Source organism: Gorilla gorilla, chromosome 4 (genome assembly GCF_029281585.2).
Source record: "Gorilla gorilla gorilla isolate KB3781 chromosome 4, NHGRI_mGorGor1-v2.1_pri, whole genome shotgun sequence".
Lineage (NCBI taxonomy): Eukaryota > Metazoa > Chordata > Mammalia > Primates > Hominidae > Gorilla > Gorilla gorilla.
This window is the reverse complement of record NC_073228.2, coordinates 144,125,243-144,152,791: the sequence shown is the minus strand read 5'-3', so window position 1 is coordinate 144,152,791 and position 27,549 is coordinate 144,125,243. Positions and strand designations below refer to the sequence as shown.

At 40.3% G+C, this 27,549-nt stretch overlaps 1 protein-coding gene across 1 annotated transcript in view; it reads left to right on the top strand.

Moving 5' to 3' along the window:
• Window positions 1-27,549, top strand: part of PFDN1 (prefoldin subunit 1) — a 58,789-nt gene that overhangs the window by 12,571 nt on the left and 18,669 nt on the right. Inside the window, exon 3 of the mRNA XM_019028034.4 lies at window positions 9,440-9,524. Within this exon, the coding sequence (XP_018883579.1) occupies window positions 9,440-9,524 (85 nt within the window). The remainder of the gene's footprint in view (window positions 1-9,439; window positions 9,525-27,549) is intronic.

Genomic DNA, 27,549 nt, shown 5'->3' with positions numbered 1-27,549 from the left:
ATGAGGCCTTTCATGACCATCCTATTTAAAAGTATACACCTAACCAGCACCCACACTTATTTGCCCCTTGTTGGCTTTATTTTTCTTCATTGTACCTCACCATCTGGGGACAATGATACTAATTGTCTTTCATTTTTTCCCTTCTACCCTCTATGGTATCAGATGTCTTTCTTAAAGAATCAGCATTATTGAGTTATAACTTAAATAGAATAAAATGCATTCATTTTAGGAGTACAGTTGGGTGAATTTTGACAAATGTAACCACCACCCCAGTCACAATAAAGAACATTTTCATCACTCTAAAAATTTCTTTCTTGCTTCTTTCAACTGAATCCTCTCCTTCCTTAATCCTGGCTCCAGGCTGCTGCTAATCTGATTTCTATGACTGTAGATTAATTTTTTCTGTTTTAGAACTTTATATAGATGCAATATATAAATGGAGTCATTATAGTATGTACTTTCACTGAGTGTAATGCTTCTGAGATTTACTCATGTCATATAGGTCAGGCCTCCTCAGGGGCCGTATGCTGGGCTTCAGTTCCACTTATTTCGGTACGCTGGCCCCGCCCTTCTCCCTGTGCTTGCTAGCTTCGTCATCAGCTTGGCTACAGGAATTCCAGGGATTTTATTGAGGCATGACAACAACCAGAGTGAGAAAGTGCCATGTTTTTTGGTGTCACCTTCATGGGAGCACCTTTCCAGAAGTCTTCTAATGGTCTCTCACTTACATTTCATGACAGAAACTGAGTCACATGCTTAGGCTTAAATCTTGGGGGATGCAACTGCAATGATTGGGTAAGGCCAATCAAGATTCAGCCTAGAACTCAATTCTCTGATTTACTTGGGAAAATAGAGAGTACCCAAACAAAACTGGGGCTCAATCAACAAAGAAAAGGAAATCGATATGGGATAAACAATAATGTCTGCCAAAGTCATCAACAGTCATTATAGTGATCAATAACTGAGGGCTAGCTATATGAAAACTGTTGATATATTTAGGATGAATTAGTCAGAGTTTAGTCTGGGAGCATGGGCAGGCAGGAAGCTATTCAGGAGGTTAGTAATAAGAGCATAAATTAAGGTGGTGGAAGTGGAATAGTGAGGTGAAGGGTCAGTATGAGAGAAAGTGATAAATTAGAAATATAAGGAGGATATCTGCCATTTTGGGACTTGCATGTGGTGATATTGATGGAAGCTGAAGTCGAGATGGTGAAACTGCTTGTAGGGAATGTTGGTATGGGTTGATAAAATGAGTTTAATTTGGGCCATGTTGAATTTGAGGTGATATGAAACATACAAGTAGAAGTGACCATAGATGCTGAACATGCATGGTGCAGGTGATAGTGGTTGATACTATTTTGAGGGCTATTAGCTAAGTTGAGGCCTTGAAAATAAATGAGTTCTCCTAGGGACTTTGGGTAGAGATTGTTTAGCAGAGAGCCTTGCATAGTGCTTGTAGTATGGGCACTGGAGAAGAAAGGAAGGAGGGATTTATGGATACAGTAGTTAATGAGGGAAACATGGATAGCATAGTACAGAGATGAAGCAGCAGCATCCCTCAGAGTTAGATTTGAGCATACAGTGATCTGTAGATTGCTTTTGTCTAGGTATGACAGGGTCCAGGTGCTGTATGTCTGTGTTATAATCTAGTACTACATTATTTATTTTGTTGCTCAAATAATTCTGCTTTGACCATTGGGAGCTCTTTGAGATTTTCTCCTTTTTTTTTTTTTCTCCCAGTCTTGAAATGCAGTAGTGTGATTGTGGCTTACTGCACCCTTGACCTCCTGGGCTCGAGCAGTTCTCTACCTCAGCCTCCCAAATAGTTGGGATTACAGGCATGTGCCACCAAACCCAGCTAATTTAAAAATTTTTTTGTATAGATGGGAGTTTGTCATGTTGCCCATGCTGGTCTTGAACTCCTGGACTCAAGTGATCTCCTCACCTCAGCCTCCCAAAGTGCTGGGATTACAGGCATGAGCCACTGCGCCTGGCAACTATTATTATTATTTTTTGAGACAGAGTCTCCGTCTGTCGCCTAGGCTGGAGTGCAGTGGTGTGATCTCGGCTCACTGCAAACTCCACCTTCTGGGTTCAAGCAGTTCTCTGCCTCAGCCTCCCGAGTACCTGGAACTACAGGTACCCGCCACCATGTCTGGCTCATTTTTTTTATTTTTAGTAGAGACGGGGTTTTGTCATGTTGTCCAGGCTGGTCTCGAACTACTGACCTCAGGTGATCTGCCCGCCTTGGCCTCCCCAAGTGCTGGGATTACAGGCATGAGCCACCGTGCACAGCCAGCAACTTTATTTTTTTAGTAGTACGGAAAAATTGAGCAGAAAGAACAGCAAGCTCTCACTCCCTTTCCACTCTCTCCCACACTGTTTCTTCTCTTATCAACAACTGGCATTAGTGTGGTACATTTGTTACAATTGATGAAAACATATTGATAAATTATTGTTAACTAAGATCCATAGTTTACATTAGGGGTCACTCTTTGTGTTATCATACAGTATAGTTTCACTGTCCCCCAAATTCCTTGTGCTCCACCTGTTCTTCTCTTCTTCCCCTTCCTTCCCCACTGTCTTCCCTGGTGACCACTGACCTTTTTACTGTTTCTATATATAGTTTTGCCTTTTCCGAAATCTCATATAGTTGGAATGATGCAGTATATAGCCTTTCATACTATACTGGTTTCTTCGACTTAGCAATATGCATTTAAGGCTCCTCTGTGTCTTTGTGACTTGATACCTCATTTCGTTTTGTCGTCGAATAATATTCTATTGTATGGATGTACTGACAGTTTATCCATTCACTTATTGAAGAATATTTTGGTTGGTTCCAAGTTTTGGCGGTTACAAATGAAGCAGCTGTAAACATTTGCACATGTGCATGGAAGTTTTCAACTCATTTGGATAATGGACTGCATTTGATTGATCATCTGTTAAGCTTTGTAAGAAGCTGCCAAACTGTCTTCCAAAGTGGGCTGTACCATTTTTGCATTCCCACCATCAGTGAATGAGAGTTTCTGTTGCTTCACAGCTTCATCGGCATATGGTGTTCTCAGTGTTTGGGATTTTATCCATTATACTAGGTGTGTGGCAGTATCTCATAATTTTATTTTATAGTTCCCTAATAACATATGATGTTGAATATCTTTTCACTTGCTTATTTGCCATCTGTGTTATCTTTGGTGAGGTGTCTGTCAGATCTTTTGCCTGTTTTAAATATGGTCGTTCGTTTTCTTATTGTTGAATTTTAAGAGTTCTTTGCATAATTTAGATGCAAATCCTTTATCAGATATGTGTTTTGCAAATATTTTCTTCCATCTGTGGCTTGTCTTTTCTTTAGCTTTTTGTTTTTACAGTACTTCCTGACCTTCTCATACTGCAGTATGCTCCAGGTTCATCTTGTATTTTCCCTGCTGAGCCCTATAGTTAGTCATTTTTCCAAGAAGCTGTGGTTCCTGATTCCTTTTATTGGAGAGTGGTTATTTAGAAATCTGTATCTGGTCACTGGGTTTATTTGTTACTACTGAGGTGTTACCGTTTCTAGGCCCTCTGGTGACTAGCAATAGATAATATGTGTATATATGCTGCTAATTCATGTGTATGTACATATCTACAGTTGTTTCTGTGTCTATTCATCACCGTACACATACTAAGCTGAATGTGAGTTTATACTGATATCTCCGACTCTTCGATACCACAGGGTTCATTTTAGCCTTCCTTTCTTGCGTATCTGTAACTTCTCTCTAATATGAGAAACCTGGCTCCTACCATCCAGTGTCCATTTACTTATTTATTTATCCCCATACACATATAAAGCAATTTCAGAATTGTTTGCCTGTATCTCCTGTGAGAAACAAATTTAACCAACTAGTTAATCCAAGGTTGATTGGATTATTTGTATACATATATTCACATACACACATATTTATAATAACTTACATTAGAGCCACTATAATATGGTACGAAAAAGACCGAGTATTCTAATCTAATACATACAAGCTGGGCAAGGTATTTAACCTGACTAGGTCTTATTTTTGTACTTGGTAATTTTTTACATACTTAGAAAACTTTGGCTGGGCATGGTGGCTCACTCCTATAATCCCAACCCTTTGGGAGGCTGAGGCGGTTGGATCACCTGAGGTCAGGAGTTCGAGACTAGCCTGGACAACATGGTAAACTCCTATCACTACTAAAATACAAAAATTAACTGGGTGTGGTGGCAGGCACCCATAATCCTAGCTACTCCAGAGGCTGAGGCACTAGAATTGCTTGAACCCTGGAGGCGGAGTTTGCAGTGAGCTGAGGTGGCATCACTGTACTCCAGCCTGGGCAACAGAGCAAGACTGTCTCCCCACCCCCGCAAAAAAAAAAAAAAAATTGAGGATTCAAGAGGAAACATTTTTCGAGCGATGAATTTTAAAAAGCTCTCTCTTTTCCAGTCCCATTTCATCTATGTGTAAATGCTTTTTTATTTTACATATTTTTTTCATCTTGAAAATGGAATGACATGCTGATTTTTCTTTTCTTTTTTTTTTTTTTTGGAGACAGAGTCTCACTCTGTCACCCAGGCTGGAGTGCAATGGTACGATCTTGGCTCACTGCAACCTCCGTCTCCTGGGTTCAAGTGATTTTCCTGTCTCAGCCTCCCGAGTAGCTGGGATGACAGGCACCCGCCACCACACCGGCTAATTTTTTTGTATTTTTAGTAGAGATGGGGTTTCACCATGTTGGCCAGGCGGGTCTCTAACTCCTGACCTCAAGTGACCCACCCACCTCGGCCTCCTAAAGTGCAGGGATTACAGGTGTGAACCACCATGCCTGGCTGACGTGCTAATTTTTTAAACTTGAGTTTTTACTTACTTACTAACTTACTATATTGACATCTTTACATGTCAATAAAAAATATATATTTTTTTAAATTTCAGTTTGGTTTTTTATTTAATTAGTCATTCTTTTTAAAAAAAATTTATTTATTTTTTAGAGATGGGGCATTGCTATGTTGCCTGGGCTGGACTTGAACTCTTAGATTTAAGCAATCCTCACACCTCAGCTTTCTGAGTAGCTAGGACTACAGGTGCATGCCATTATGCCTGGCTGCCCCCTTGGTTTTATCTCCTGTTTTGTATCCTATTTCTGTGCCAGTGTGGATACTTAAGGTCTCCAGGATTCAGCATAAACTCTCAGGATGAAAGCCAATTTACTGCTGTCTTACATTCCTGAATTCCCAGTTTCACTTCACTTTGGACCTTTGTGGAATCCTTCCTTTTGTGTTAGTTCAACAAAATGTTAAAAAAAAATTTTTTTTTCCTTTGTTTCTAATCAGGAGTGTTCAGGGTATCTACTCTTCATTATGCCAATAACAGAAGTCTGTAACTCACTGAGCAGTCCCCACAATGTGGATGTGCCATAAAGTTTTAATCACTTCCTTATTAAGGAAGTGATTAAAGTAAGAAATAAATTCAATTTAAAAAAATTTAAAAAAAAGAAGTTCAATTTATTTCTACTTGCTTCCACGCTAAAAATTACGACGCAAAAATTCAGTAACTTTCCTCACCAGTGGAGTTAGGCAAAGAAGCAAGATAGGCTCATTCTTTTTTTTTTTTTTTTTGAGATGGAGTCTCGCTCTGTTGCCCAGGCTGGAGTGCAGTGGCGCGATCTCGGCTCACTGCAAACTCCGCCTCCCGGGTTCACGCCATTCTCCTGAAGATAGGCTCATTCTTATGTCTTTTCTATGCTGCTTAATTTGTGAATACCCTGAAACCTAAATGCTAATAGGATACGTTTTTAGACACCCTCTAAAAATTTCCCACCCAAAGTGAACTTGTCATAAGCATTTTGTTGTTTCTGAATAGCATATGTCTAGGTGACCATACTTTGGAAATTGTGTCCAAAATGCAGCAGTGCAAGTGATCTGGGATTGTGTTTTGGGCAGGTGAACAACGGTTTTGATTCATACTGAGTTATAAGAAAGTGGAAGTTGTACCAAACTGCAGGATGATTTAGAAAACGGAGTCTGATGTTTCTCAAATAATCAAAACCGAAAGTTTCAGAATTATGTTTTCAGATGGCATAATTACAAATAAATGAGGAAGTGAAATAGCAGGTTACAAGTCCTTGAGGGTGGACAGTGCAGAGGCACATGGCACTGATTTCCAGGTCAAAGAAGAGGCCTTTTGCAAAGCATCAACTCAAATTCAGGTTATATAATCCTGAGTATTTTAAGCATGTTATCTGCATATTATTTGTCATGAGAGAATACTTTCCCTCTTCATGGTTTATTTTTCCTTATTGGTACATTTTGAACTCCAGAATTCTTTATTTACTATTTGGCTTTCCATAAACAATCAGGCAGAATGACTATGAGATTCTCTACATTGAGAAACTGTGTACATAATATTTGCTTATGATAAGACTTATATTATCATGATAAATCCTTTCTCTTCACATAGTATCTGATAATCCAATGCCCTTTTAAACAATAGGAAAGATGTTTTCCAAAGACTTTTTTTCAGAAATCAGATGTTTCTTGGAGCCTTTTCCAATCTTCATACAATATATCTTTGCCATTTTTTAAATTGAGGACTAAACCAAACTTTCCATAAGTTTTTGTGTTTGAATTTTTACTGTGTAACTACTCTTTGAGGTAGACATTTGCATTTACCCAACATTCATCCTTGTTTAAAACTTGCGTGGCTGAGATGTCCTTACGTTTATAGTAGTAAGTTGGCCAGCTTCGGTGGAATCTCTCTGGCCTTTGAAGTTGGCACAGTCCAGTATAGCTACCTCAAAGGATATGTGGTCATGGAAAAACATGTTTTTGTTGTTGAGTGTTCTGGCTTTCTAGTAATTTTATTTTCTGCTCAAGAGATTTAGTATCTGTTCAGATACTTTATTTTTAAAGGCCACATAAGTAATGACTTGACCTCTAATCTTAGCTTTGAAATTTTCCCAGACACTAATAAAGATGATGTCTGATGACCTTTTATTTGAGAATAGTACTCATTGGCCAGCTATCAGTGCTACTTAAAAATGTATATTTTACTCAAAAAATTATTTCCATGGCTAAAAGACTTTCTCAGTAAAATCACACATGTCATGACATAATTTGGTGACTCTTGCACCTTGTTTTAGAATAGTTTTTACATAGCATTACTGAGACTTAGTACTGTTCAAAACAACTCTTCTCTTCAAATACAAATATGAGTTAGTTCTGGGAAAAATATTCTGTAAACCATAATCTTATCTGAAATAGCACCCATCTCTTGGATCCAGTAAGAATATTTTAGACATGAAGGGTTCTATAGTAAAAGACCTGGAATTAATCCTTGTTTTGCATGAATGTGGGCTCTCTTTCCTGTAAATATACAGTAAGGTTTTACAAAGAATCAAGTTGCTACTGAAGACTAAGATCATCAGTTGGGCTGGGCTGGGCGTGGTGGCTCACGCCTGTAATCCCAGCACTTTGGGAGGCCGAGGCAGGCAGATCACGAGGTCAGGAAATCGAGACCATCCTGGCTAACATGGTGAAACCCTGTCTCTACTAAAAAAATAGAAAAAATTAGCCAGGCGTGGTGGTGGGCGCCTGTAGTCCCAGCTACTCAGGAGGCTGAGGCAGGAGAATGGCATGAACCTGGGAGGCGGAGCTTGCAGTGAGCCAAGATCATGCCACTGCACTCCAGCCTGGGCAACAGAGTGAGACTCCGTCTCAAAAAAAAAAAAAAATTATCTGGGCTGGCCACATTAGGATATAAGCTTAATAATTAGTGGAGTAAAAGAAGTTCTTCAGATTTTATTAATATGTGTGGTAAGGCTTAGTTATGAAGAAGAGGGGACAAGGCAGTTTCCTTCCAGGTGTTGGGGCATAGCTAATTGCCCTTTCTGGTCTGTTTTTACTTGTCTTATATCTATAATAACGGACTCTCTTGATAAGAACCCACCTAGGCACAATGATGTTTTTGTGGGGTTGGCAGAGGAAACTGCATGTTGCTACCTTGATATGTTTTCTCGTTTGACTTTTTGTTAAGAGATGATGTTTAGTTCTTTGTTGCTGAACTCTGTTAGTGCAAAGAGAAGAAAAATCTTGCTTAATTAATTGCAATATTAAATTGAAATCTATTTTAGCTTCCTTAGACAGTCCTGAAAGAGATTTGCATAACTGGGGTCTTCCCTTGGTTCCAGTGGAGGGGAAATATTTCAGTTCACTTACTTGGGGCTATGAAAGTTTGTTCTTCCTTTCCCTGAAGCAAGAATTGTGAACATAAAGTCATAAAACAGTTTCAGTGTTAATTTTTAAGACTTCTCCATATTTCCACCCTCATCAGTGGTAATAATGTGCCTGATGTAAAATGGAAAAAGTTGAAAATTTCCACTTGTACATTTTGAGCTTTTCAGAGGTACTGTATACACTCTGGAAATAATAATAAAAGATACTAAGGCTTATACAGTGCTTTTTGTTTGAGGAACTCATATAAACACTAATGCATTGATCCTAACACAGTACTTGATTGTGACTTTAAAAGGTCATGAGTTAACTGCTGTTACCAAAAAAAAAAAAAAAAAATGGAGGGGCGCTCCACTTTACAAATATTGTTTAAAAAATATCTAGATAAAAATTGAAACAGATAACTGAAAAAACAAAACTTATAGGGTATTTGTTTGTATGTTGACTTTTAGCATATGATATATTTTTATTCCTTTATTATTTTTTCTTTTACATATGAATCTACTTGAAGCCTGATTTTCTTTTCTTTTTTTTTTTTTTTTTTTTTATGTTTTTAAGACAGGATCTTGCTCTGTTACCCAAGCTGGAGTGCAGTAGCACAGTCATGGCTCACTGCAGCTTTGATATCTCAGTCTCAATTGATCCTCCCACCTCAGCCTCCTAGCAGCTGGGACTACAGGCGTGTGCCACTGTGCCTGACTAATATTTTAAATTTATTTTTTGTAGAGATGGGTCTCGTCATGTTGCCTGGGCTGGTCTTGAACTCCCAGGCTCAAGCAGTCCTCCTGCCTCGGCCTCTCAGAGTGCTGGGATTACAGGTGTGAGCCACTGTGCCCAACTCCCGCACCCCCCCCCCCCTTTTTTTTTTTAATGAGACAGGGTCTTGCTATGTTGCCCAGACTAGACTCAGACACCTGGGCTCAAACAATCCTCCCACCTCAGCCTCCTGAGTATCTGGGACTGTAGGCCCACACCACTGTTCCCTGCCTGATTCCTATATTAAATAAGAAAGCAGAATCTACTTTTAAGCCTTTATTCCTACTCAGCCGGAAGGTTTAAACTTCTGGTGGTTTCCTGAGCTTGACGTATTATGTTAATATGCATTTGTCCTTTTAGTTTGCTCAGTTTAATATTTGTAGTATGTAGCTATTGATTTCGATGCATACAATAGTAATGTGGCTTAATTTTCAACTTTCTTGTGTTTCCTAGGTTTATTCTTCAGTCCAAGGAAGCAATTCACAATCAGCTGTTAGAGAAGCAGAAAATAGCAGAAGAAAAAATTAAAGAACTAGAAGTAAGTTTTTATTGGCAATAGGAGTTAACTTTTGGGAGAAAGTAGTAATCTTATTGTGTCATATTAAATGAAAATGTATGCCTGCCTGCCAAAGTAATGTCATATTATTTTTATTTTTTATAATTACGTTGGAGCCGTGAAGCTGTCATATTCATATTCATAGCGCATGTAAGACCAAAACAAAAAAAAAAAGAATAGTCTCTTCTTTGGAACTGCAGAGAATTTTGATGAGATGGTTTTAACCTGAATGTATTTTGTTCATTGCCCTTGAATGTGTTTATTCTTTAAAAAAAACAAAACCATAAACAAAATGTAATGTATATTTAAACAACACATGTGTAGTGGATTGTGGTGGATGGGCAGGAGAGTGGGTAATAATGATAAATTTTAGAGGATCTTGGTATAGGGTCTTTTTTACACATTGTAATTTCTTTAACCTAAATTAGGTTCTATATAAGGACAAAGTAGCAAGCTGTAACCAATTAACTATCTGAAGGGTGGTGCTCCAATGAGAACATTTTTTTCTTTTTAGCTAGGGAAAAAGATGATAGGTAACAGTAAGCAAATCTTTGGAAATATTACTTTATTATTTTTATTATTATAATTTATTTATACATTAAGACCTTTAGTGAGATATTCTTCTTGGGCTTTGGTGAAAGGCCCATCCTGTGTATAGTAAAAGTTAGACTGGACAAAAAGCTGGTTATTTCTTAGGGACCAAGATTTCCCAACATGTGGGTGGATACATTGACTTCATAGGTCATTTCATCTAATTTCTGTAAGTACTATTTGAGGCAGAGGATCAGAATCTAACTCAGCCCTCTGCTGAATTTGGGAGCTACAACTTGTAACCTCCTGAGGATTTCTTAGGGGCGCTGAATTGGCCTGGCCTGGGAGTATGCAGTATCTTAGGTTACTTAGGCTTATTTTTAACTACTGATAGTTGAAACAAACTTGATAATAGATTTGCAGCTTAGAAAAGTGTATTGTAAAAACAAGACAAAAAAGCAAAAAAACCAAGTAAAGAAAAAACAGCCTGTGATAACCAGGTTGTTGTTGTGTCCTATTTTAACATTTTAATCAGCTCAACTGTTCTAAGAGGTTCAATTTGATATCTGTGTTTTCACTCATAAGAAACAAAAGTATCTTTAAAAACCCAAACAGAATCATTTCATGTAGATAAAACAAAAAAGTGCATTTTTGCAACTGTAAGTAAATATATTTAAAATTGTCCTAATGAATAATAAGGTAATGTGTATATAATTCTCTTTATGAAAACAAAAAACAAACATTTGTGTATGAATATTGAAGATGATATGTAAGGATATATATTAAATTGTTAATACTGTTTACCCTAAAGAAATTAGATGGGACGTAGGGATAAGTGATTTTTTCTTTTTCTTTCTTTCCTTTCTTTCTTTTCTTTTTTTTTTTTTTTTGAGATGGAGTGTCACTCTTGTTGCCCAGGCTGAAGTGCAATGGTGTGATCTCGGCTCACTGCAACCTCCGCCTCCTGGCTTCAAGCGATTCTCCTGTCTCAGCCTCCCAAGTAGCTGGGATTACAGGCATGCGCCACCACACCCTGCTAATTTTGTGTTTTTAGTAGAGATGGGATTTCTCCTTGTTGGTCAGGCTGGTCTCGAACTCCTGACCTCAGATGATCTGCCTGCCTCGGCCTCCCAAAGTGCTGGGAATCATAGGCCACTGCGTCCGGCCTTGATTTTTTTCTTACAATCTCTGTAATAATAAATTGTAACAAGTATGCATTAACTTCTTTTGTTGTTAACTTTTATGATTAAAAAATTAGCAGAGTGGGCACAGTGGCAAATGCTTGTAGTCCCAGCTACAGGAGGCTGAAGCGGGAGGATTGTCTGAGGCATTCCAGCCTGGGCAACATAACAAGACCTTGTCTCTTTAGGGAAAAAAAAAAAAAAAACAACCCCCCCAAAAAACCCCAAGGTGAAATTGCCACAGGTGATGATTTTATCAATACCGTACTGCTGAGTTCTGGTGAGTATTAAGAAATTTACTTTCTGCAAGTTTCCTTTTGTTGAGTGTCTCAAATACTGGTAGAATGTTTTATCTTTTAGGAAGTTCTTTTTTCTTTTTTAATTTTTAATTTTACATGTTATTTACATTATCAAAGCAATAGAAGTATGCCATAAATAAAATATAAAACAAATGATTAAACAATGAAAATATTACTTTGTTTTTCCACCCTCGGTACATCCAAATGTCACCTCTACGGTTTCTGTATCATTCCAAACTTCTATATTTATATCAAGACATTCATACATGCATATATATACATAACCTTTTTTTAAAATAGGAATTATGCTATATATACTGTTTTCCATCATTTGACAGTTTATCTTGCTACTTTAGTAATATAAATCCAGTTTATATACAATTTCTTTTTTTTGGTTCCCATCATCATGGGCTTCTTACCATGAGCCTTATTTCGGCATTTAATATGTTCTCCAGTACTTCTCTAACCTGTGCTTTTAACAGTATCACCCAGTGTATACTCCCCTCTCTTCTCTGAAACCTATACATTTCCACTGCTACAACTTTATAGTTTTATTACTTCAGCACACCCCCACATGTGCACTTATGCACATATACACTGTTAATTGTGATGTTCAAATTTTGTGTGTATCTTACTGAATTATCATCTGCTTATTCATTTAGTTACTGAGAGATGTGATGAATCTTCCTCTATGACAGTGTTTATCAATTTCTCCTTAATCTGTCAGTTTAGTGGGCAGTGATATTTAGAGAATACAGTGTTGGGGGGGCAAGTGCTCATTATTACTGTATACGAAGTTTGGAGCTTATGTTTTGTTTTGTTTTGTTTTGTTTTTTTTGAGACAGAGTCTCATTCTGTCCCAGGCTGGAGTCCAGAGGTGTGTCTTGGCTCACTGCAACCTCTGCCCCAAAGGTTCAAGCGATTTTTCTGCCTCAGCCTCCTGAGTACCTGGGACTACAGGCCCACCATGCCTGGCTAATTTTTGTATTTTTAGTAGAGATGGGGTTTCACCATGTTGCCCAGACTGGTGTCGAACTCCTGACCTCGTGATCCGCCCACCTTGGCCTCCCAAAGTGCTGGGATTACAGGTGTGAGCCACCATGCCTGACTGGGGCATATGTCTTATTTTGTTTTATGTTAGGAATTTCTCAGCTGTTCTGTTTATATTTATTTATTTTTTATTGTTTTGAGATGGCGTCTTGCTCTGTTGTCCAGGCTGGAGTGCAGTGGCATGATCTTGGCTCACTGCAGCCTCTGCCTTCTGGGTTCAAGCGATTCTTCTGCGTCAGCCTCCTGAGTAGCTGGGATTACAGCCACCATGCCTGGCTACTTTTTGTATCTTTAGTAGAGACGGGGTTTGGGTTTCACCATGTTGGCCAGGCTGGTCTCGAACTCCTGACCTCCAGTGATCTGCCCACCTCAGCCTCCCAAAGTGCTGGGATTACAGGTGTGAGCCACAACACCTGACCTGTCAGCTCTTTTAAAGATAACCATTCTACTGACTTGTGGCTTCCACTGTTGCTGTTAAGAAGTCATCTGTTAGTCTAATTGTTGTTAATTTGTCTTTTCTCTTTACCTGTTTTTTTACTTGTCTATGTCTTTCATGCTTTGTAGTTTCTCTGGGATGTGTTTAGGTGTTGATTTATTCCTTTTCTTTTCTTTTTTTTTAAATTTGAGATGGGGTCTCACTCTGTCACTCAGGTTGGCTTGTAGTTGGGTGATCTCAGCTCACTGCAGCCTCCACCTCCCAGGCTTAAGCAATCCTCCCACCTCAGCCTCCCAAGTAGCTGAGACCACAGGCATGCCACCACGCATGGCTAATATTTTATTCTTTATCTTAGTTAGAATTTGTTGGGTTTCCTGAATCTGAGGATTAGTGTTTTTTTTTTTTTTTTTATAAATTCTGGAAAATTTGTATTTCTGAAGATTACTTCTTCCTTATTTTGTTTATTAATGATATTTCCTTTTGGAATTTTTTCCCACCTTTGAACTGGCTGCCACCACCATCTGCAGTAGGATATTAACTGATTTTACCATATCCAGCCTTCTCTCGTTCAGTTCTTTTTATAACATATTTAAGTTAGAATGACCTTTCTAAAATGTTAAATCTGATCATATTACTCTCTCATGTAAAACCAATAGTTGTTCTTAGGGTTAAGTTCAAACTATTTTTTTTTTTTTTTTGAGACGGAGTTTTGATCTTGTTGCGCAGGCTGGAGTGCAATGGCATGATCTTGGCTCACTGCAACCTCTGCCTCCTGGGTACAAGTGATTCTCCTGCCTCAGCCTCCTGAGTAGCTGGGACTACAGGCATGTGCCACTATGCCCAGCTAATTTTTTTGTATTTTTAGTAGAGACGGGGTTTCAACATTTTGGCCTGCCTGGTCTCGAACTCCTGACCTCGGGTGATCTACCCGCCTTGGCCTCCCAAAGTGCTAGGATTATAGGTGTGAGTGAGCTACCGTGCCCAACCAGTTCAAACTTTTTAACATACCTTGAAGTCCTTTAAAGATATGATTTCTGTTTATTTCTCTCATCCCTCTCATTTCCTCTGCCTTCTCTTATACTGTATGCTTTAGCCATGCAAAAATACTCTCAGTCTTTTTTTTTTTTTGAGACGGTGTCTCACTCTGTCACCCGGGTTGGAGTGCAGTGGCGCTATCTTGGCTCACAGCAACCTCTGCCTCCTGGGTTGGAACAATTCTCCTGCCTCAGCAGGAGATCCCTTCTGGGATTACAGGTGTGTGCCACCACGCCCAGCTAATTTTTGTATTTTTAGTAGAGACAGGGTTTTGCATGTTGGCCAGACTGGTCTTGAACTCCTGACCTCAGATGATCCACCCACCTCTGCCTCCCAGAGTGCTGGGATTACAGGCATGAGCCACCACACTTGGCCAATACTCTCAGTCTTTGGAGCTTGCTCTATTTTCATTCTGCTAGATCTTCGAAAAGTGGTTATCTCCACTTGGTAACTTCCTCCTTCTGCCTTTATCAATTCCATCTACTAATCCTTCAGATCTTAGCATAGAGTTACTTCTCCTGAGAACCATTTTCTGATTCCTCAGTCTTCAGTTAGCTGCTTCTTTCTTGTGTTCTCTGGTTACTCTTTTAGTTTCTTAGCACATTGTAGGGATTTGGAAATATAAACTCTCACCAGTTGAGTAAATCATAAATATGGTTTCCTATTACTTTGGAAGCTTGATACAGATTTAGAGCTCTAAACGATTTTCCCCAAGTCCTTGGTGTTGCTCCTGTTTGCAAATCTGCAGTCTCTTCTTCTAGATCTAGTATTTCTTGTCAGTCTAATCTACTTCATTTTAATCCTCTGTAATTATCATCATTATCATCATCATCATCATCATCATCATCATCATCATCAATTTCTCTCCTGAGATACCCTGTATTAAGTTGGGGAGGCACAATTTATACCCAACTCTGTAGACAAAGGCCATGCTATTTCTATTTACCATGTTTTCATCTCTGAAAGAGTAAGGTTCATACTGGTTGGGGTCAGAGTTCCAGTTTTTGATAAAAGCTGTTAACTTGTTTTACTGATTTGGCCCACCGAGTATGCTTCCCCACCCTCTACCCACAGTTTGAGTAGATGGCAGGAGGGACCAACCTTTTCCATGACATAGGTGCTGGTCTGATTCAGGTTCTCTAACCTGATAGCCCATTTTCATTAGTATTTGCTAGGTTCCCTTTTACCCAGCTTTGTTCTTTCTGTTTCTTTATACTTGCCCTCTCCTGATGTCTTTTTTCTGATCTTATTTATGAGTGCAAAGCTTACCTAGAATTTGTTTAGCTTTTTGTAGCTTTGTCATGTTGTGCCCTATGTCATCAGCCAGCCAAGTGGCCTCATCTACTGGCCCTTGTCTCTTATAGGCAGGGGTGGGGGTACTACTTGCCCTCATGTTAATCTTGATAGGGAGTCATATTCCTTATTAGCAGAATAAACACAAGCACTGTCTTTTTTTTTTTTTTTTTTTTTTGAAACAGAGTCTCGCTCTGTCTCCCAGGCTGGAGTGCAGTGGTGCAATCTCGGCTCACTGCAGGCTCCGCCTCCCAGGTTCACACCATTCTCCTGCTTCAGCCTCCCAAGTAGCTGGGACTACAGGTGCACCCCGCCATGCCCAGCTAATTTTTTTGTATTTTTAGTGAGGCAGGGTTTCACCATGTTAGCCAGGATGGTCTCGATCTTCTGACCTCATGATCTGCCTGCCTTGGCCTCCCAAAGTGCTGGGATTACAGGCGTGAGCCACTGCGCCTGGCACAAGCACTGTCTTAATGGTGGGAAGATAGTCTTAAACTGTCTTTTTTTTTTCTTAGAACTTCTTTGTTGAACCTATGAATTGTACAAAGAATAAAGAAAACAAAAGAACTTCCTTTTACTTTTGTTTTTTTTTGAGATGAAGTCTTGCTTTGTTACCCAGGCGGGGTGCAGTGTCACAATCTCGGCTTACTGCAATCTCCATGTCCCAGGTTTAAGTGATTCCCCTGCCTCAGCCTCCCAAGTAGCTGGGATTACAGGTGCCTGGGCTAATTTTTGTATTTTTAGTAGAGACTGTGTTTCACCATGTTGGCCAGGCTGGTCTTGAACTCCTGGGTGATCCACCTGCCTCAGCCTCCTAAAGTGCTAGGATTACAAGCGTGAGCCACTGTGCTCTGCCTCTTTTTACATTTTAGTGCCCCTATGTTAGACTGTTCTTCAGGCCATCATCACTGTAATGGGATTAATTGGGAAGTATTTTCATAACAGACTCACGGTATATGTAGATTTAATCTTTCGTTATAAAGGTGATAGATCAAATTCTGGAAGAGAAATACATCCTAACTGTGATTAGTAGACCAGTGATGCTGATCCTATTCACGAGAAAATACAAAATGGTGGCTTTAGTATGATAGAGTAACCATGTTATTTTTGTCATTTTTTGAGGAAATTTTCTATTTTTAAAAAATACTGATAATAACTTTCTAAAGAAGGTACTGAGTGCATAATACCTAATACAGTATTTGTTGTTATTTGAAAAGTACCCAAGCATAATTTTAGAAAATAGCATGATTACAACTGTGATTTGGAATTATGACATGTCTCATTTGTCTTTGTAAAATAATTTTCTTTTTATAATGTATAACATTGGTACAAAGAGAAAGTAGAAGTCTTTTTTGACAAAATTCAGTTTTAAAGTTGAGTTAAAACTGTTGATAGATTGAGGAGATCTATATCTTCTAAAGAGTGGGGAATTCATCCTCTGGTTTTGCTAACTTTTTTGGAGGTAAGCAGGAAATAATTAATGGGCCTCTTTTGCAGTTAGGAAAATTTAAGTCAGCATTCAGATGATCTAGAGATGAGCTCCTGACCTTCTGAATCTCAAGTATTGGGAATCCTTGAGGTAAATGTAAACTTTCAATGATACATTTGAACACATTTTTGCCACCATTGCCTTATGTTTTTTTTGTCCCAGGTGGAGGCCAAACAGTTACTGCTTCAACCTAAAGTCAGCCTTCAACCTAAAGTCAGCCTTCAACCTAAAGTCTGTTATATTTTAGGCACATGCATATACAGGTTAACCAGCTTCCTTCCCCTCTGTCTCCAACATGGTTACCACCCCTTTCATCACCCTGGTTAGCTCAGCAATAACAGAATAAGAATAAGGAAACCTAGGACATTCTGGCATGCTTAGCACCACTTCTGATGCAGAATGTTGCAATCCCAGGGTTGTTGAAATAACTCCCCAGCCCATATCATATGTAAAAAAAGAACTGTTAAAGTCTTGACGTTTAAAGTCCCAACTCTTCCACAGAAATGACAGTTTTGGTCAGACAGTGGTTCCTGAAATAAATAGGAAGAATGGTGGTGAGAGAACAGGATAGGAGGTGCCTGTGACACTCTGCAGTTGGCTTAGGTTTGATACTCTGATGAGAACATGCTTTGGAGGGATTCCCATGATTGAGGAAATTTTACTCTGCCTGTTGAGGATCATTTTTTCCATTGCATGGGTGGTGACTGGTAGGCACTTGGATGAATGTCCAGTTTTGCCCTAAGTACTGCATTTTTGAGCTGGTACTGTTGGTGTATATAATAGGAGCCCCCATTTGGAGGTGATGTCAGGTGGACTCTACTATATGATAGGCACTGATTCTTACCTCTGTTTTTCTCTTTTTTTTTTTTGAGATGGAGTCTTGCTCTGTTGCCCAGGCTAGAGTGCAGTGGCACGATCTCGGCTCACTGCAACCTCCGCCTCCTGGGTTCAAGCGATTCTTCTGCCTCAACCTCCTGAGTAGCTGGGACTACAGGTGCATGCCACCATGCCCGGCTAATTTTTGTATCATTACTAGAGATGGGGTTTCATCATATTGGCCAGACTGGGTCTTACCTCTGTTTTTCAATGAAGAAAGGAGGGCAGGGGATAGCAGAGCCAATGATAGAATGTTTTTAAAACATTAAACAAGAAATATGCCCAGCAGTTCATCTGCTTGCATAGCTCTAAGTTTATAATCCATTAAAAATTTAGTCATTAATTTTTTATTGAAATGTAGCATTTAAGAAATGTGTTAAATAACATTTATAGCTTAATCATTATAAAGCAAACACGTCAGTTATCCAGGCCAGTAAATCAAATGTTGTCAGGAAACCAGAACCCTCCTTGTTGTTTATCACTGCCTAATCATGTGCCATCCCTGCCTGCCTCTCCCATCAAGTAACTACTACCCTAACTTTTGTGATAATTATTTCCTTTTTCAAAAATACAGTTTTACAGCCGGGCATGGTGGCTCATGCCTGTAATCCCAGCACTTTGGGAGGCTGAGGCAGGTAGATCATGAGGTCAGGAGTTCAAGACCAGCCTGGCCAAGATGGTGAAATCCCGTCTCTACTAAAACTACAAAAATTAGCCGGGCGTGGTGGTGGGTGCCTGTAATCCCAGCTACTTGGGAGGCTGAGGCCGAGAATTGCTTGAACCCGGGAGGTGGAGGTTGCAGTGAGCCGAGATCATACCACTGCACTCCAGCCTGGGTGACAGAGCGAGACTCTGTCTCAAAAAAAAAAAAAAAAAAAATGGTTTTACCACCTATGGATGTATCTCTAAAATAATATAATTTAGGCTGGGCGTGGTGGCTCACGCCTGTAATCCGAGCACTTTGGGAGGCCGAGGCGGGCAGATCACCTGAGGTCAGGAGTTCAAGGCCAGCCTGACCAATATGGTGAAATCCTGTCTCTACTAAAAATACAAAAATTAGCTGGGCTTGGTGGCACGCGCCTGTAGCCCCAGCTACTCGGGAGGCTGGGGCAGGAGAATCACTTGAACCCTGGCGGTGGAGGTTGCAGTGAGCCAAGATCGCGCTGTTGCACTCCGGCCTGGGCGTCACAGTGAGACTCCATCTCAAAAGACAACAACAACAACAACAACAAAAAATTTATGTGTATAAATATATCTTATGTATATAAATATATATATTATGTATATATATTTTATGTATATATATGTGTGTGTATGTATATAATTTAGTTTAGCTTGTTTCTGAACTTTACATGAACAAAATCACTATTTTTTTGCCTCACTTCTTTCTCTCCACGTTGTGTTTGTGAAGTATATCTGTGTTATCTCTTGAGATTGTGAGTTGTTCATTTCATTGTGGCATAGTATCCCGTCATATAGAAGTACCACAATTTATCTATCTAGACAGTCCATTTTTATTCTTAACAAGTGAAGGTATTCTCGTGGAGTATTTTTACAGTTTATCTTAGCATCTTGCTAAGATAATTTTCAGAAACCACCCTCCACCCACACTCCAGGAGAGCTTGCATCCTGGAAAGAAGTATAAAACGTTTACACTCCTGATGATTAAAATTAGCTTGATGATTTCCTACTTTCCATAGTAGCTAGATAGCTAGACACTTATGGATGTCTTTTTAAAATTTTTATCTTAGAAATCAATGCAAGATGTAAAATTAATCTCTTTCCTATGTTGTTTTGACTTGGAGAGTCTTGGGTGAAGTGATTTCTCTTATTGTGCATATATTGGGATTTCAAACATGAGTACTTATCTCTTTATAGAGCTCATTTGCATTCTTAACGTTTATAAAAATGGATGTTTGTTTTAAAATAGTTTTCGGTTATTTAGGACTTCAGTCTAAGAGAGCCTGCTGGTTGGAAACCCCAGAGTTTATCATGAACTATATATATAGTCTCTATGTCCTGATGTCTTAGGGCTTAATGTAGCTGCAGAATCCTCCTTTGTGGCTTTCAGAGAAGAGCTGGTATAGGTCTGAAAAAGCCCACCATATATGCTCTTTTTCTGTTTGAGCATTTTTTCTTATTAATATTGTCAATGCCTTGTTCAGTGTATATGTTATGATCCAAGTGCTAAAATTTGCCCAAATATAAAGCATCTGTGATGCATTTTAATTCCTTCATAGAAGTATTGTAGATCCAAGGAGAACTTAGATGTAAGCAGTTCAAATAGATTGGTTCTTTTTTTTTGAGACGGAGTCTTGCTCTGTCACCCAGGCTGGAGTGCAGTGGCACAATCTTGGCTCACTGCAAGCTCCGCCTCCCAGGTTCACGCCATTCTCCTACCTCAGCCTCCCAAGTAGCTGGGACTACAGGCGCCCGCCACCACGCCTGGCTAATTTTTTTGTATTTTTAGTAGAGACAGGGTTTCACCATGTTAGCCAGGATGGTCTTGATCTCCTGACCCCGTGATCTGCCCACCTCGGCCTCCCAAAGTGCTGGGATTACAGGCATGAGCCATCGTGCCTGGCCCATAGATTGGTTCTTTTAATTGGATAGCCTTTCTTATTTATCTTGAAATATATATTACAGATATTTAACACACACATTCATATACCCTTGATTTGATCTGTTTCCTGGTGGCGCATCTTCATTTTATGATTAAGATAAGAGACTTAAGATAATTGGATTTGCATTCCAATTAGCCCAGAGTTCAGCTTTTTGCATCTTGTTTCAGTTATTATTTTCTTCTTGGATACGTTGGGTGCCTTGTTGCTCTCCTTGGAATACTTATCTGTCCCCATACCCAACTATCCCTTTGAATGCTTTAGGGAGTTGTTGACCTCAGCCTTCATTGTTACATGCTTTATATGGTCTATACTCTTCTCTGTCTAACCATATGTCCTTAGTCTCCACCCTCCCATGCCTGGATTCCTCAAATCATTTTCAGGCTGCCTAGAGAATGATTTCTTTTAATGAGTTAGACTTTGGATTTTCTTTCATGTCATTACGTACTTCCTTGCCAAGAATCCTTATCCTAGATTCTTACTCTGATCAGTTTCTGTTCTCACATCACAGGTGTCCTCCAACCTGAGGTAATAGATACTAGCCATAAAAAGCAAGTTCAATACTTCATGTGGGGAAGTCCACACCTTTATTAATAAGCATGCTACACGTCAGCTCAGAAAAAGATCCAAAGAAAGGTTGACATTTCAGCCATAAATAGAAATTTCCAAGTCTACTAGATTTACAACAGAGCATTCATTACCCTAAATTCCTAATTTTAAAAGCCTTATGTTAATTTAGGAGTTCTTCATTCTAACTCTTGCTGTACGCTAAGCCTCAGTTTCCTCACATAAAATGAGAATATTGGATTAGAAGATCTCTAGGGTCACTCCAGTCACTTCTATTAAGTTTATTGTTATAACCTTGGTCTTTTTCTGAGTTTCCATTTTAGGAGCAAAAATGCCCCTTAAAATGAAAAGATGGAGGAAAGGAAAACAAAACAAAAACAATTTCCTTTGTCCAGATCATTGTCTTAATTTAAAAAGTGAAAGGTGGGTCACGGTGGGTCACGCCTATAATCCCAGCATTTTGGGAGGCTGAGGCGGGAAGATGATCTGAGGTCGGGAGTTCGAGACCAGCCTGACCAACATGGGGAGACCCCATCTCTACTAAAAATACAAAATTAGCCGGTTGTGGTGGTGCATGCCTGTAATCCCAGCTACTGGGGAGGCTGAGGCAAGAGAATCGCTTGAACCCGGGAGGTGGAGGTTGCGGTGAGCAGAGATCATGCCATTGCACTCCAGCCTGGGCAATAAGAGGGAAGCTCCATCTCAAAAAAAAAAAAAAAAAGTTATAAGGCTGGGTGCTGTGGCTCATGCCTATAATCCCAGCACTTTGGGAGTCTGAGGCAGGCAGATCTTTTGAGCCCTGGAGTTCGAGACCAGCCTGGGCAACAAAGTGAGACCTCATCTCTACAAATAATTAAAAAAATATCTGGGCATGGTGATGCATGCCTGTGGTCCCAGCTACTGCAGAGGCTGAGGTGGGAGGATTGCTTGAGCCCAGGTGATCAAGGCTGCAGTGAGCCTTGATAGCGCCACTGTACTCTAGCCTGGGTGACAGAGTGAGACCCCCATCTCAAAAAATATATAAAAAATAAAAAGTTAATTGGAATCCTATTTTGAAGCTAAAATGAAGCTAGTTGTCTACCTATATCTAAAATGTAATTCAAGGTGATGGCATCTCCTTTGATATCTTTGCAGTCATTTAAATCACAGAGATGTCCATGTAATGGCTTAAAGGTAAACTACATTAGGCATCACCTTGTTTTAGAAATATATTTTCAGATAGAGCTGAATAGTTTAACTTCACATATGTAATTGACATACCCAGGAAGACATCACTTTATTCATTTATAGTGCTTTATCCTGTCTTATAAAATATATGATACTTAGAATAATAGCATGCATGTTCCTGTGTTTAGATTCCTTGAGTATTTATGAACTTTTTTTTGTTGTTGTTGTTGAGATGGAGTCTTACTCTGTCACCCAGGCTGGAGTGCAGTGGTGCAATCTTGGCTTACTGCAGCCTCTGCCTCCCAGATTCAAAAGATTTCCTGCCTCAGCCTCCTGAGTAGCTGGGATTACAGGGTGCGCCACATAACCGGCTAATTTTTGTATTTTAGTAGAGATGGGGTTTCACCACGTTGGCCAGGCTGATCTTGAACTCCTGGCCTCAAGCGGTCCACCTTGGCCTCCCAAAGTGCTGGGATTACAGGTGTGAGCCACTGTGCCCATGCCGTTTATGAACTTTTTAATGAATTGTATCTTATTTATTTTAATAACTTTTTTGTGAATTTTAGTTTATCTGCTGATGCAAACAGTTACACCATTTTCATAGGGCTTTTACCATTTTTATCTTACCATTTTATTCATTTTTCAAATGATTTTTGCATATTACTTCATTTATAAATAGAATGACTAGGGACAATGCTGTGTTGCTAATTATGTCTAATTTGAGGTTTCTCCCAGCTCACTTTGTCTTGCTTTCAGTCTCTTACCTGCTGCCAGCATAATCGAAATATTTGAATTCCATCACTATTCATGAAGCTATTCTTTTGGTTACATAGTCATCTTGTGAGGAAGTTTTTCCAGAATGGACAGAGATGTATTGTATTCCTAACCTTTGTGTAAAACAATTTAGTTCGTTTGATTCTGCTTTTGTTTTTAAGAAAACACATGTAGGGGTGGAACAATACTTCCAGGTCAGGAAACGTTATCAGTTTCCACTGATGTTTTATACATAGTCTGTTTTTATGTGAAACTCTAAAGGCTCAAACTCTGTGATGCTATAAAGACATGGAAAATGATTCTTTCTTAGGGTTGGAGGAAGTGATGACTAGTGTTTTTTTTTTTGCTGGTAGTATTTGATAATCCCCCCTCCCTTTAGCTATTCTAGGCCTGTTTAGTTGTCGGGCGTTGTCGGACTGAATTGCTAAAAATAACAAATAAGGGGGAGGTGGTTCTAAGGCCAGCCCTGGCTACTGTCTGTAATCTGTTTAATTTAGTTCCTGGGGAGAAAGGGCAAAAAGAACATGGTGCCATTCTCATTGAATGGATTTTTTGTTTAAAGTGCTCATGAGAACATTGTTTGAGCTCTCCCTTTTCTCAAACCCCACAGGGCTCATGCACCCACATTCCCTTAGTGTGGAGCCAGAGCCTGGGGGCTGAAAGAGCATGCTCGGATTCAGCGGTTGTGCTAGAGACTAACCAGGCAATTGTGGTCTTCTGCCGATCTTTAAATGTGGCTTTTGACAATGGAAGTGTGCATTTAGCTTTTAAGAGAGGGAGAGTGAGTGTGGTGGTTAGAAGTGGGGGAGTTAGAGTGTGAATAAGAATCTTTCTATTTACTATTCTCCCCTAACTCAGTGTTCAGAGTCAGGTGGTTTGATAAAATATAACCGCATGTGTGATTCCAATGCACCTGCATTTAACTGTAACCCACACCGCAGCATGTGTGATTCCAATACGCCTGCGTGTAACTGTAACCCGCACCACAGCATGTGTGATTCCAGTACACCTGCATGTAACTGTAACCCGCACCACAGCATGTGTGATTCCAGTACACCTGCATGTAACTGTAACCCGCACCACAGCATGTGTGATTCCAGTACACCTGCATGTAACTGTAACCCGCACCGCAGCATGTGTGATTCCAGTACACCTGCATGTAACTGTAACCCGCACCGCAGCATGTGTGATTCCAGTACGCCTGCATGTAACTGTAACCCGCACCGCAGCATGTGTGATTCCAGTACGCCTGCATGTAACTGTAACCCACACCGCAGCATGTGTGATTCCAATACGCCTGCATGTAACTGTAACCCACACCACAGCATGTGTGATTCCAGTGCACCTGCATGTAACTTTAACCCCCACCGCAGCATGTGTGATTCCAGTACACCTGCATTTAGCTTTAACCCACACCGCAGCATGTGTGATTCCAGTACGCCTGCATGTAACTGTAACCCACACCGCAGCATGTGTGATTCCAGTACGCCTGCATGTAACTGTAACCCACACCGCAGCATAAAGCTCTGCTTTGATTTGACTCTTGACCTCTCTGTGCCTTAACTTCTTCATAATAATAGAAGCAGCTCTCTATAGAGACAGCAGTCTAGTACTTGCTTGTAAAGCTGTTGATGATCACTGAAGGAATGATTTAAATGCCTTTCCTTTCCCTTGCGGTGTACAGTTTTCTAGTGGTGGAATGTGTGAAAACTAGGAGCAAATTTTTAGGTGTGTGTGTGTTCCACATTCTGTGTTGACTCACCTGAGGGCTTATTGATTTTTGTATTCTGAAGTTTATTGATTTTCGTAGTCTGAAATCTCATCCAAAACCCTTTCCTTTGCAGTTCTTATTTTGGGGAAGGGGGTGGGTGTCTAAACCTGATTACTTTAATACCAAAGGTAAAAAAGGATTGTTTTTATTAGAGATCCTGGGGGTTTGTTGTGGGGAGGTGCCATGCAAATATCTTGGGAAAACATACATTAGTGAAGATCGACATATTTACCCATAGCTTTGGGATCTGAGCAGTTAGACATTGCAGGCTTTGAAATGCCTGCTTTTAGATATTTCTCAAGTCACAAACCAGTGTTACTCCCTAGTTTAATGATAGGCTGCTGCACTATCCAGGTGAGAGATGATGGTAGGTTGGACCAGGATGGTGACAGTGGAGGTGATCAGACTCTGGATGTATTTTAAGGTAGAACCAAGGTGACTGGGTATAGGAGTAAAAGAAGAGAGTTGGAAAAACTGAAGTTTTGGGCCTGTGATTAAGGCCCAAATCCTCCCCGTCTTCTTCCTCTTCCTTCCCCATATGTCAGTCATTCTCCACGAGAGATCTGGAATGGGTTCATGGGAGAGGGGCAGGCATTTCACCTGGGCTTTGAAGGTCAGCTAGAAGTTTGCTAGGTGGGGCTACGGCAGAAGAGAGGGCATTTCAAATCAAGGAATAGTGTGGACAAAAGTCTGGAAGTGGAGTGGTGGTTGCAGTGGTGTAACCCTCCATTGGGAAGTGAGTGAGTGGGAAGTGAGGCTGGAAAGATCTAAGGGAAAGGAATTAAAGTGAATGAAATTAGCATTGCTTCTACTCACTTTTTCTAAGTACTGCTTGTTCTGTGCAAGTAGCTGTTCTAAGTCCCAATGCTATTCATTCAGTGTGGTTTCCACTCAGCATTCCGTATGTCCTGGGCTCCACAGAGGGATCGTCCTGCTGCAGACATTCCAGGTCCTGCTGCAGGTTTATAGGAACAAATGTGCTACTGCTTATTCATAGATCAGTGTTTCCTAGTCAGTTTTCAAGTTTCGAAACTAAATTTTTTTTCCCCCAAAACTAATTTTAAAAGCAAACTGAAAGTTTGGTTTGGGCCTTTACCTTTGAGATTACTATTAGACACCCAAGTAGAGATGTTGAATAGACAGTTGGATATATGAATCTGGAACTCTGGACTAGCGAAATAAAATGGAGAATTGTCTACAAATTGCCAATTTATAGATGGCGTTTCAAGTCATAGAACTAGCTTGGGTCAACTAAGGGAAAAGTATAGCTGGAGAAGGGACAGGGTTCGTGGACTGAGCCCTGGGTCACTGCAGCAGGACCACAGAGGTGTGGACGGCGTCCATTTTGAGTCCAAATAACCAAGTGAATACCCACATGGGCAACCCTCTGCTGATACAGGGCCAGGCTGAAGGGTTGCTCTCAACTCCCTTGGTGGTAAGGGGACTGCTTTTTCATGGGCTGTCCAAGCAGAGGCTGGCAGCAGAAGTGGTCAGTTCTGTTAGACCTGAGTCGCAAGTGCTCTGTATGTGGACAACGCTGCAGGGAGGGGATGCCTGAACACAGTCCTTTTAAAGTATAGCAGATAAAAGGTCTGCCATGGATCTGTGGAATCCTGAGTAAAATTTGAGGGAGGTGGGTACTAACATGGGCAGAAGCAAAGATGCCTGCGAGTTTTGAACTAGTTTTGAAGGTGAAAAAGTCCCCAAGAGGATTTTATGTTAATACCTTTACTGTTCCCTATATATACTCACATATTATGTACACACACATTGCTACCCTCTTTAAAATGAATTTTAAATTTTATTTTATTTTTTGGAGATGAGCTTTTGCTTTGTCACCCAGGCTGGAGTGCAGTGGCGTGATCATAGCTCAGTGCAGCCTGGAACTCCTGGGCTCAGGTGTTCCTCCTACTTCGGTCTCCTCAGTAGCTGAGACTATAGGCGCAGGCTACCATGCTCAGATAATTAATTCTGTGTTTTTTTGTTTGTTTGTTTTTTTTTTTTTTTGTAAAGACAGGGTCTCCCTATGTTGCCCGGCTGGTCTCAAACTTGGCCTTGAGCAGTCCTCCCACTTCAGCCTCCCAAAGTGTTGGGATTACAGGCATGACCCACCATGCCTAGTCCCCTCTGTGAGATTCAAATATATACTAAGAAAAGCTTCAACGCTTAGAATATTTTTTAAGTTCATCTTTAAGATTCTTAGCAAGTAAAAGATACTGCTTGTCTTTGCTCTGATATGCATAGCATAATGCCTTGGCATAGTAATTAAGAATATGAACTCGGGAATTAGATGAATATGAATTTGAACCCTGACTGCCACTTAATATCATCTTGGATAAATGACATACTTAGTGTTTGGTATGGTTTGGATGTTTGTCTCCTCCAAATCTCATGTTGAAATGTGATCCCCAGTGTTGGAGGTGGGGTCTGGTGGGAGGTGATTGGATCATGAGGGCAGATCCCTCATGAATGGCATAGCACAATCCCCTTGGTGATGAGTGAGTTCTCAGTTCAGTTCACTCAAAATCTGGTTGTTTAAATGTCTGGAACCTCCCACTCACTCTCTTTTGCCTTGCTTTCACCATGTGACGTGCTGGCTCCCCATCGCCTTCTACCGTGATTTTTTTTTTTTTTTTTTTTGAGATGGAGTCTCACTCTGACCCCCAGGCTGGAGTGCAGTGGCGCAATCTCGGCTCCCTGCAAGCTCCGCCTCCCGGGTTCACGCCATTCTCCTGCTTCAGCCTCCTGAGTAGCTGGGACTACAGGTGCCCGCCACCACACCGGGCTAATTTTTTGTATTTTTAGTAGAGACGGGGTTTTGCTGTGTTAGTCAGGATGGTCTTGATCTCCTGACCTCGTGATCTGCCCACCTCAGCCTCCCAAAGTGCTGGGATTACAGGCATGAGCCACCACGCCC